Source organism: Gnatocerus cornutus, chromosome 7 (genome assembly GCF_029298725.1).
Source record: "Gnatocerus cornutus isolate USDA-ARS CGAHR chromosome 7, icGnaCorn1.1, whole genome shotgun sequence".
In the NCBI taxonomy this organism is placed as follows: Eukaryota; Metazoa; Arthropoda; class Insecta; order Coleoptera; family Tenebrionidae; genus Gnatocerus; species Gnatocerus cornutus.
This window is the reverse complement of record NC_142239.1, coordinates 15437302-15449370: the sequence shown is the minus strand read 5'-3', so window position 1 is coordinate 15449370 and position 12069 is coordinate 15437302. Positions and strand designations below refer to the sequence as shown.

The 12069-nt window shown below is 37.2% G+C and overlaps 1 protein-coding gene across 4 annotated transcripts in view; it reads right to left on the bottom strand.

Moving 5' to 3' along the window:
• Positions 1-12069, bottom strand: part of LOC148171517 (voltage-dependent T-type calcium channel subunit alpha-1G-like) — a 62765-nt gene that overhangs the window by 8603 nt on the left and 42093 nt on the right. For all 4 annotated transcript variants that reach the window (XM_088041372.1, XM_088041371.1, XM_088041373.1 and 1 more), the window contains exons 6-11: positions 6188-6368; positions 988-1273; positions 817-909; positions 427-774; positions 222-377; positions 9-177 (exon numbers count right to left, since the gene is read on the bottom strand). In XM_088041372.1, the coding sequence (XP_087897498.1) occupies positions 9-177; positions 222-377; positions 427-774; positions 817-909; positions 988-1273; positions 6188-6368 (1233 nt within the window). The remainder of the gene's footprint in view (positions 1-8; positions 178-221; positions 378-426; positions 775-816; positions 910-987; positions 1274-6187; positions 6369-12069) is intronic.

Sequence of the window (12069 nt, the reverse complement as noted above, 5' to 3'; positions counted from 1 at the left end):
TCTTTTACCTGCTTGCGTTGTTTTTTCGCTGGAGCAGACATTCTTTTTGTCGATGTTAGCGGAAGATCCGGGTGATGGATCGTTTTCGCTATGCATGACGATGACGTCGCTGAACATCACCGACGAGCGACGACGATTGTTCGGTCCACACGTCGGCGACAGTAAGTTTGTAGGGCTCTGCAACTATCGTGAGTTTTGAGTGGTCTCGTCTCGGTACTCACGTCATTATTGTTGCTGGAAATCTCCTGATTGGAGGGCACTCGGAGTAGACTTGGCCTCTTCGCAACGGCTGATAATTCCACTTCGTCGCTTCGGTTCTCGCTCAAACAGACTGAGCTGCGGCGGGAGGCGGCGCGGGGGCTTGGCACACTCGAGGGCTAACAGGAACAGTTTAAATACTTATTTTAGTAAAACTTCGGCGCTTACATGTTGTTTTATCCGGGGGCAGTTCGGGTGGTGTTTTTTGGCGTAGTTCAGTCGGATTGTTTCCCCCGAAATCATCTTTTTTTCGCGTCGCTGGTCGCGGCGAACTCGATACAATCGTATTTTCTTTAGGAATCTTCTTTTGCTTCTTCTCCAGAGATGTGCTATGTACTTGACGATTTCCGCGTAACAGCTCGTGGGTTCGCTGTTGTTCGTCGACGACGCCAAAGTGCTGCTGCTTTGGAAACGAGCTCTTTCAAGACGCATCCGCTCCATTTCTCGCTTCTTCGTCTCGGAGAATTGAGTCGCGATGACGACGAGGCAGAGGTTTATCATGAAAAAAGAACCGATCTGGAAATGGGTGAGGAATGGGTGCTCGTCCTCTCAACTTACCACAATTAACAGGACGAAATATATCCAATCCCAGAAACTGTGAGCGTCTTGGACGTAGTACATAATGTCCGTCCACCCTTCTAGAGATATCACCTGTAAACATAGCTCGTAAAAACTCCCCCATAATTGGTCGTAAACCTCATCCGCTTTTATGTAACTCAGGATATTTACCAGAAATATGGAAACCCACGCCAATCCAATATTGTCGAAGGAAATGGTGCCTTGGAACGGATTGGGTCCTCTTTCCTGGCACTCCGTGTAGTAAAGATTCCAATTGATACACATCGAATCGTCGTTGATATACTTCGGATCTAACTTCTGATCGATGGTTAGATTGCATTTCATCGTATTGTTCTCGTACAACGGAAAAGAACCACAATAATGCATTCCAGACTGTTCCGGCTTGCTGCAAATGTATTCCTGATCTTGCTGCAGCTTGTAAAAACGGGATATGTCGCTGGAAAATAAAGATTTTTAAAGAAGAACGTCATGAGAAGAATGCATTGCTAGATCGTGTGGTGAGAAGGATAATGAGATAAATTGGACTAACTGTTGGCTCTGCACATACACAAACGTTTGCTTAGCGAGTGAATCGGAAGAGAAGCGTCGACCCGCACAAAGCGCTAGTGAATAAATAAAATGTCGTTGCTCTAGCTCTACCTTTGAACGTTAACATCCAAGAGCTGCTTCGTTTGATTTCTAGACTAAGAGATTGGGGAGAAGAATGTGTCTTATGGGGAGTGCAAAGTGGAGGTAATTGGAAAAGAGGATGATCCTTTGTTGATGCAAATGGAAACAGAACGAAGGGTCAAAGGTGGAAATTCCGAGCGGAGCATAAACAAGTCGTGGTCTTTTGAAGTGTCGTAATGATTTTTCAAACTTGCTGACGATTCTCTATTAACAGAAAAACCCTTTTAACGAACTCAAACCGAAATCTCTATGATCTCCGCAAGTCCTTTAAACTAGCATCCACCAGAAAATTCAATTCCAAACTTTTAATGTTTTCATTTAAATAATTCGCACAAGCAGAAAGCCTGATTATCTCCACATTAAGACTGTTCCTCCGCTTAAGTGTCGAATTAAATCTCTAAAACTTTTTCATTAAATTTCCTAAAAACTGAATCACACGGCAGCCGGACAAGAAAATGACATTTTTCGTTCGCAGCTGCAAAAATCTTCACCTCTGAATAATTCAGATGAATTCCAATCGAAGGCGGTTCAATTTAGAGGCCAATTCCCTACTTTAAAGGCTTGATTTTGTTCTCATTTGTTTCGTATTCGTTTTTATAGGAGACGAGGTGTCAGCGGCGGCCTTTCAACACGTAAATCTGTTGCTTTATTGATGCAAATGGTGGCTGTGAAGAATGGGGTCGTTAAACATTGACGAGGTATCTGTATTCAGCAACGTAAAACTGCTGGGGTGAAAGTTTACGCGACGAAACTAAAATTTCTGCATTTCTTGGTTTTACGATGAATTTCCACACGCCACGCTCGTATTTATCTCTTTGTAATAAATGAGCTCTTCAAACTCCTCGTTATTAATCTGGGATACAAATGGTCCGTTTTCTGCAAAAACCTCGTAGACAAGCCATTGTCCTCTCTTACACAAATTGTCCTTTGTTTAATTGTGGCCCAAAAAACGTTCTAATCATTTCATTCCGCTCTACTTGCATTGTGCTCTAAATAGCCTCAAGGTACCAAAACAGTCCCACAATGGACATTTGTGTTTGAAAACTTGAAGCTTTAATTATACATGAAAGCTCAAACTAAATAAACACAAGCCGTGAATATGATTTTTACTTTATATTCTTCCAAACCTGAATTGAGATTTCTCGAAATGATATCATCATCGCCTTTTCCACCGACACAACCTGTCGTAATTTCACTAAAACGCACGAGAGTTTTGTCCTTGCTCCTCAACGACGTGTTCATTTTTTCCAGCCGACGCGGCTGTTTTAATTTGTGACATCTACTTTGTATAGTCGATTTCAAATGAGGACAACTTTCTGCAGGGAAAAGTTTACTCGTGTTATGAATGATTTTAAAATCCCTTGCGTCAGTTTTCGGGCGACCTCGTGGAATTTTTCATGAATTTCAACTAGAAGCTGACTTGTAATGAATGGCTGACAGATGTAATGTAAATTTGACGGCTTTTTCATGGCGTTGTTTTACTGCTGGAGTTGAGGAAATTCAAAGGAGGGTCTGAGAAAGAAGTGATTTTGGTTAGATTTAGTTTTATTCGTTTTTTATACGGAGCGGGAATCTTAAAGTCTAGTAAATTGATATTTTGTTGCAATAAAATTGGTAAAATCTGCGCAGATAATAACATTTATCCACGTCAAAGAACTCTGTGGCGCCCGAAGAGACATCCCGCTTTCACTCAAGTTGTGAAAGAAACCGTCTCACATACAAACCGCTCTATTTGATCTTCAACTTTAACCGTATGATGCATTGCAGCGCATTCCGTGAACGAAGAAAAAGTAAAAAAGACGCCGGTCAAGTTTGTGGAGATATTTCAGCGATCTCGGATTTTTCCGATGTCGCGTCAAGGCCCAATTTCCTTGAAACGAGGCTTTAATAGAATTTCCATTGTTGAGTATCGGTGCAGGTTTTTAGATCCACTTGTGTACTGTACGAATGGAATCACAAAAGAGTGATGTTTTATGGATCTTAAGTTAAAATACAGTGGAACCTTTGAAACGCGAGCCAAGAGTTAGTCGATTTGTGTGACGATCCTGTCAGAGATATGCAAAATGTACCCTCCTATTGATATAGCCTGTAAAGTTTCTCCGACTTCCGCTTTGTGCCGCCATTCAGATCTATCTATTCTTGATATCCATCTGAATAGCGTCACGTGTGTGAATGATGAACGTATATTTTCGAGTGTATGATGGATGACGAAAACGGTAGCGTCATTCCGGCTACATCAATAGAAGTTTCGTGGTGGTTGTGTAACATACAATCTAAAACACACAGTCATTTTTCTATTCGATGCATTTATAGAAGTAGAAATTGAGATCAGAGTAAGTTTGCGATGTGTGGAAAAATGTCAGCGTGCCAAGATACTGAACGCGCGGGAAAATTTTCGAAAATGGTGGATGCGCCGGGTGAAACTCGCGATTTTTCGCGCAACAAGTGTTTAAACCCGTTCAGTATCTCAACGAAGCGGCCGCCCCACAGCAGACAGATCGATCCAGCATGCAAACATCCGTCACCCAGAAATGACCAGTGGCAGTGTTGCCAACACGAAGCATGCGCGTTCGTCGTTGGCAACACTGACGGATGTACATATAGAGGGAAAGTGACAGGCACGAGACGCTTTTAGAAACACTCAGCTTGCGGCACATAATCTTACGTAACAGGCACGCGCACAACGTATTCTTCCGAGACTTCTCTGCAACAAATTAAAGCCGCTCCATTCAAACAGGGGCCCAACTGTGATAAAAATGTGACATGCAATGCAATACGCACAGGGACACTTATGCTAATTCGCACCGATGCGAGATTTGTGTTCGTTGCACCCATGTGGCCAGAAAGCCATTTTTGGGGGTGGGAGGGGAGCAACAAGTTGGGAATTATTGGTATTTTTAAATCGCGAGATCGATATAAATGGGGATGTAGTGTCTACTGAGCAACAAGTAGCTTGAGGGAGACGGTAATGGAAAGGTTTGGGGGAAACAAGGCGAAACGCTAATTTTGCGAAAGGGGAGAGAATTCGGTTTTATCCACCCGTTTATGAATGCGATTTTCAGACATCGATACCAATTTTCATGTTTACGGCCACAAATCACCAAACCAAAATGCAGCGAAAATTACCTCGCTGTCACAAAAAAAAGATAAACAACTCCAACAAGTTAATTTACATAAATTTAATTCAGCACCGCTGCCTTTGTTTCTTTACCTCTTATCCTCTTAATATTACATACACCGTTTCGTAATTTCACGCCCATATCCCCTATTAACAGACGTTCTGATAAAAACTAATCCCGGCCAACACGATACTTTTCCCTTATCCTTGTAACATCCCCTTAATTTTCCGCTTGATTTGTAATCTCCCAAAGTCGACCATAAAACTACCTTCCCTCTTTTTTCTCCATTCAAACCTCAACAAATAAAACTGTTCGCTTCAGTCCCCGCAAATTCTTCACGAAATCGGTGAAAAATAACAAAACTTGATTAAATTAATTCATTACGATGCCACTCTCTCGTGTCCGACACATGTTCGAATTAGTTCAAGAAAAAACTTCGTAATCGGATTAGACCGATAGACAGGGACGGTTTTTCCGGTAATTATGCCGAGTAAAGGGATTTTGACGGGATGTTTTTCGTTGTAAAATGTTGAGAAAAATTCGAACTATCAATCATAGATTTTGAAGGGGATGCTTAAGCCGGTAATCCTGGGATCGTGCAATGCACGGTGGGCGACAAAAAGGGGTTTAGATGACAAAAAATGGAATTGTTTAGCGGAACGGTACTGTAGTATTACTAGTCCCATAAAATTGGCGATTTTCAATTGTCGGAATCGATAGAATTCAGTGGACGGAGCGTTTCTTTATTGCCGGTCGAGCGGTGGTAGAATAAATATTGCGGACTAGACAGTTTTTATAACGATAACAATCGCCGATGCAACTGAAATTGTGAATATTTCAGCGGAATGTGTCAAAACATTTCTCTGAAACTCTTTTTTATTCCTTGAATAATTTTGAAATTGAGATAATGGAGAACTCGAAATTCTACGAACCTGAGAACCAATTTCCGTTGAAAAAATTGACCTTCTAGTTTCTTTTCATTAACGCATGGATATTATAAATTCCGCCCTGTACCGATAACTCAAAGAGAAAACTTTCGAGCTTAATGATGTTTAAACATTCGCTTAAATAAAGCAAAACCAAAACATCGTAAGTTTTTGCGTTATCGATTGCCCGTAAAAACTTCCTCTGTCTACCCCTTCAAATATCGAACGTCTCCAGCTCGCTTAAACCCCCAATTAACTTCATCCCTTCAATTAGCGCACGTCCCACACCACGCCCTTATCATTCCAAAAGCAGCTCATTATCGGTCCCATTTTTATCACAGTTCATCGTGTTAAAAAGCGAGACGAAGACACAATTTCCAGTTTTTCTCCGTGGTAAATGTCCGGGAAACATGCTCGCAACTTGCATGAAGATGAACTCGTGTACTCAACGATTTTAGAACGTGTTTGTAGGTAAAATTTAAAAACAGTCAGAAGCATGAGAAGCACATTTTCTGGCACATGGGGTGTATCTACTCTTTGCCTGGAGTGTTTGATTAATACGATTAAGATGATTCGATTGCGTGTCCATTTGAAACCAATTTTTGGTTTAGCGAAGGTGAAAATGATGAGACTTACAGCAACGTTGAATTATACGTGCGATTGAGGGCTTGGTTCATGAAACAACGCTGGCGGAGGATTCCTTGCCACAGTTGGACTCCGACGATGCCGAAGATGAAGAAGACAAAGAAGCAGAGGAGGAGGACGTTGCCGAGCATGGGGAGGGTGTCCAGGAGGAGCATCACGAGGATACGCATACCTAGAAAAAATTTAATCATGTTAATACAGTCACTTTAGATCCGAAAAGTTGTAAATCTTCCCTCTCGTAACCGCCACAAAAATGTTTACGAAACACTTCCTCCTAATTAGTTTTCTTTATTTGGGGCGAGCTTACAGGACGCCATAAAGCTCAGCTCTCTAATTACTTCCACAAAATATAGCCGTGTAAACCGAAAGATAGTTTGCTGGAGACTGAGACGAGGATTCAATTAAAGTCACTTTTTCATTTTTCACTCTTTTCAAAGGAAAAGTCACGAAACTTATTCATCGTATTCAAGGACTCTGTTTCATTTGAAGAAGAGGACTTTTTAGATGAAAAGACGCGATGCGAATCTATAGAGGATAAACATGACGAATTTTATTGATTTATGATTTGTTTTCTCGCACGTCTGCAGCGACAATCATAAGGAATTAGAAGTGGATTGATGGTTTTGTTATTGAAGCAAATGTAAATAGGAACACTTATTTGATGTCAGCTCGGATAGGAAATTTATTGACATTATAGCGAGGATAAAATATTTGTTGGCGGTTTTTAACTTTTGGGGGTCGATTTAGCGATTCATCTTAAATGAGATAAAAATTTGAAAAGTAAGTAAAAATTTGAGAGTTTTGGAATACGAGAAACTGTAAAATTGAGAATCTGAACAGCTAAGGAAACAAGAGAAACAAACGGTAAAGTTATATGAAAAGAATTGGCAACTGAGCGAAATTTATTTTGACTGCAAACACGACAAAGTCTCAGTAACGACAAAATGGGCATAAATATTAGAAGAGAACTGGCGGCGTTTAGTCTGTCTAAAAATAAATCAATTTCTAAAAATGGTGAATGCGCCGCGTATATAATTTATTTATTGAGTAAATTCAGAAGTTTAAATTGAGGAGTGCTTAAATTTTATGTCTTATATGCATAGAGTAAAAAAAATAATTCTAGAATATAATAGCCAAAAAACTTCTAGCTTAGTCGGTACATTTTTTTTCCACTATGACTTCTCTATAAAAATTTGCTATTCTATTTTTTAAGAATATCCTTCTCAATTATTTCAAGTTATCAAAAACTACATTTAATGAAAAAGAAGACTTATTTTACTACTGTTTTAACACATCTTCCATGCAATTAAATTCATAATACTTTTTTCTGTTTTTTTTTTCTGTATTTCTGTAAAGAACTAAACGCATCAAATTGCAAAACGATTTAGCCAATAAACAAATCAGCCAATGGAAATGGTGGCAAGTTCCGCAACAAGTAAGCGCTCAAGTTAATAGTTTTGTGCATTTTTTGCTATAAAAACTAATTTGATAAAGGCGGTTTCATCCAATGAATTTATATTAAGAGGTAGGAAGGTCCTAAGGAGAGCACGAATCAATCATCACAATTATGAATTATGAGTAATAGACGAATTCTTTATTTTTAAAATGCATCTGGACTCAATATTTCATTCGAAATTTAAAATAGCAAAGCTCAATTTACTAGTAATATTGATCAATTTATTTTGTTCGTATGAATTTGTTATTTGGCCGCCATTTTAAAGCACCTAGTGTCAAGTAATATCAATAAAATATTTTTCTTTTAAAAATTTGTTTAATTGGTTACCATATTCCACCAATCTAATTTCTATACTAGCCTTGTAAAAATTTCTAGATTTTTTTTTAAGTCTGTGCATGGAAAAACTGCGAAATTTAAACGTTCAGAATTTTACAACTAAAGCATTTTGGGCAAAATTTTCGTTGAAATTATATAAAAAAACAATTTTGATGAACTCTATCTTTTATTGTTATTAAATATACCTAAAACATCTCCTGAATATCGAGCCTGTCATTTTTCCATAAAACATTATTTACACCCGATGAACCTATCACTTCAGCTACTGTTTTCCCAAATCCCCACTCCCTCTGATTTATTGAAACGCGATTATGTTTCCCGTTTCTGGTCCGAAAAATGATCTATTTCGGGATCGCACCCTAGGGTTCGTTTTTAGTGATGTATAGGCATTGAAATTATAAAAAATACGTCTGGGACTACCTTTACTAAATTCACTTTCAAATTGCTGTATAAAACATCCATAAAAAGCAGCTCTCAGACAAATTCGGTTCTATATTATATTATTGGGATTTATTCGCGAAAATAGGTCAGATATGTGCGCTCAAGCTGACGAGTATTGCACCTGCCGATTCTTCTTATTGCTACTTATTGACGTTTCGAAATATCGATTTTCTGTATTATCTTCCGACGAAACGAAAACAAGTAATCTTTGAACTTGATCGCTTCGGCTATAAATTATTTCGATAAGAACATGGACTTGCACGAAGCACTTTGAGACATTTGTCTAAGTCATCAGTTTTACCAATTTTCTCCGACTTCGTTGATTTGGGTAAGTAAATTGAGCTTAATTTTCATATTCATCTCTAAACTTCGTGAATTAAAACTTTGGGAAAATCACAAATTCGACCTAATTTCGAGGAGTTTTAATACAATTACCGATTTTTCTGATGCTTGAAGTAATGCACTTAAGCCGATTGCGCTTTTATACAGATTTAAACATTGCTGGTCGCTTGACCACATTTGAATGGGTTCTGCAACGAACAGCGAGTGTTAACGGGAGTAATTTATTTTTGATAACGTTTAATTACCCGCACTCTGCTTTTACAATTTTGCTGATGAAGAATGGACGTGAAAAAGCAGTTTATGTTTCCTTTTTAATGCAGATTAATGCCCCTGGAATTTTACGCAGTTCATAATTTTGATCACTGAAAGCAAAATTTTGTTTGCAGCAAAAGCTATAATTGTTTTGATTACTAAAAACGAGTTTTCATGCGTTATAATGAAAATCTGCAGGTTCTAGCCGCTAATTTATTTATGTATGTTTTAATTAGTTGGTGCATTAATCTATGTTGTTAAGTTTCAAAAATCTTCTTTATAATAATAAAAAATTACAAAACTAAAAAAAATCCTTACATTATTTGGGTACAGCCAATGATAAATGAATGCATTAGTAATAATTGCATTGTTATCGTTTTCAATTTAAAACTAGATTGGAAACGATCATTCATATCTCTTTACAAAAATTGTTCAATTTGATTAAATTTCCTTCAAAAACTTCAAAGAAAGATTGTTACAAATGGTGGATGCGCCGCGCCAGGTCAATATTCCAGACCTTAATACATCAGCAGTGGTTTATCGTTTTTCAATGAATTTTAGATGAACTAATGGGGAAAATCTCAGTGGAGACATTACGGTCAAACATAGTAATAAATTTCTTTTGTGGGTTTCAGGAGTATGTTGCAACTGCAATTTAGTCATTCATATTCTAATTAAATTACATCTGTGCACGTATTGGTTCAATTCGGATTTGAAACTGCGGAACATTATTAAGACATTGTAATAATAGATTGGTTGTCTTTCTGGAAATTGATCTGAGCTTGTGGTCTACGCAATGTTGATAGAAAATCGAAGAGTAGAGAAAAATGTTAAGAAGAGATTTTCTTTTGTGATATGTTTGTTTGTTTATTGTACGACTCAAGAATTGTACCTCCTCTAATTTCATAGCTGTAGCACCAAGATTATGATCAACCTTTTACAACTGATATTGTCAATTTTTGCTTGGTCTTAAAAATGGAAAACTGCGGATACAAAAATTGACAACTTTCTTGAAAGTGGAAAAATAGAAGAATATAAAATCGTTTCCGTTTAAAACACGTTAACGCTTGTAGTAAATCTGTAAACTAACCAAAAATTATTTCTTGTGAAGCATCATACGATAAAGTATTTAACGACTAGTCCATAAACACTTTAAAACAATGTTATTAATGGTTTGAAAACTGTCTACTTTTTCTGTTCCTGTAATCCGTTGAAAAATAACCAAACTGTAATTTATACCTAAACACATGTAACCGACTAGTGTTGCTTCGATTTTCTCCACCATAATTTTCTTCTCTATCTCTTTCACTAATATAAACATTAAAACCCCGATCGAAGTCTGTAATATTTCACATTCTATTTGCATCCGGCTCGCAACTCCCAGTTGCATTCGAAATTCCACTTTCCCAATACAACTTCCTCATGATGAATGCTTCAAAACCCGACTTCTATTAATCCATAACCGGTTATTGATTTACTTTATATAACACGGATAACTGTCACGTGATTGATAAATTAGACTTTTCCTTATCTGACGGTTATTTATGGCCTCATAATTACCCCAAGGACCGGATGCTGCCTCAGTTTAGAAAAATTTTCACTCAGCTAACTTTTAATAGAGGAGCTTCTTTTCAATTACACTTCACAGGAGACCAAGTTTTACACAAGTTGTTTCCCCAATTTGGACGTCTTACTATAAATTATTCATCTGATGATGGCGACAGACTTTGTCAGGAATCATTAAAACCGAAACGAAGGAGGTATTTTAGCAGATGGTGCGACTTGGAAAGAATACGGATTTTGGACGTGAATGTGAGTATTAAAAAGAGATTTTTAATAATGAAGTTTGAAAAAAGAAGGGAATGACTTTTAATCTGGGAATTGACTCCTGTTGGAACATAAGAATGGGGAAAATACAAAGTGGGCGCGTGGCAAATGGAGTTTTTTAATAACTTATTTCAGGCCCTGAATAGTTCGTTCTGAACGAAAAAATGGATTTTCAGAAGTATCTTTTCATTCTTTCATATTGCATGCAGGGAAAGTAAGAGCAATAAATTCCTAGGCATTAGAAACCGAAATCGAGATTGCTTTTTAAGCCCTCTTTTAATCGGAATCGTAAGAATTATTTAAAAGCAATTACATTTTTAATAATACAAGAATTCGAAAATTTTTCAATCTAAAATGTGAATTTATTCTGAAAATCTAGAATTTAGGAATTAAAATATAAATTTCCAAAAGCTTTACTCAGCAGAATTTTCCAGAAATTCACGTTAGATCAGAATTAAACACGAACGTGTTGACCTAACAAGGTAAAATATTTTCCAAGCTAAATTAGCTTAGTCAGATTTGTTTAATTAAATTATCCCTTTCCATCAAAAGTTTCAAATCAACCAATTAAACGAATATGCGTCTCATATTTAGCAAAGTGCCACAAATATTTCGATGATTTATAATTCAATTCTAGTGTGCTAATTAAAAATTGCGTTTTTTCAGTATCAGCGCTGCAGATGTGAGAGGAATTCGAAACATGTTGCATAATTGATAACGGTCTACATAATTTCATTGCATTTTGATATTTTTCTAGTTTTTCCATGAATATTTTAAATTTTCCATAATTTAGTGACTTTTTAACAGAGGATAATGAAACAGCGCGTCCATAAAAATCCCTCTGATGCTTTATTAAAGCAAAAACTTGTTCAATTTAACTTCCAATACCTCAACCATACTTCGACTTGCCTCAAAGTTCCAGTTCTCGAGTAAATACTCATAAAGCCTCGTAATCTTGTTGCCGTGCAATAATTTAATCTTCTTAGGGGTAGTTTAAGTGGAAGGACTTTAAATTGATTTTATTCCCGAGAGAATAAATAAACAAAGACAAAGTAGAAGCTATTTTTATTCTTAATTTCGAAATTAATTACGACCGCAATAAAATTGCGCCTTAAATTTCATGCTAATTAATAAACAGTGAATATAATCATTCTTTATTAAATCTCAGTCTGCGAAGACGGTAAAACCCATGAGATCGACAGAATTTACAAGGACAAGG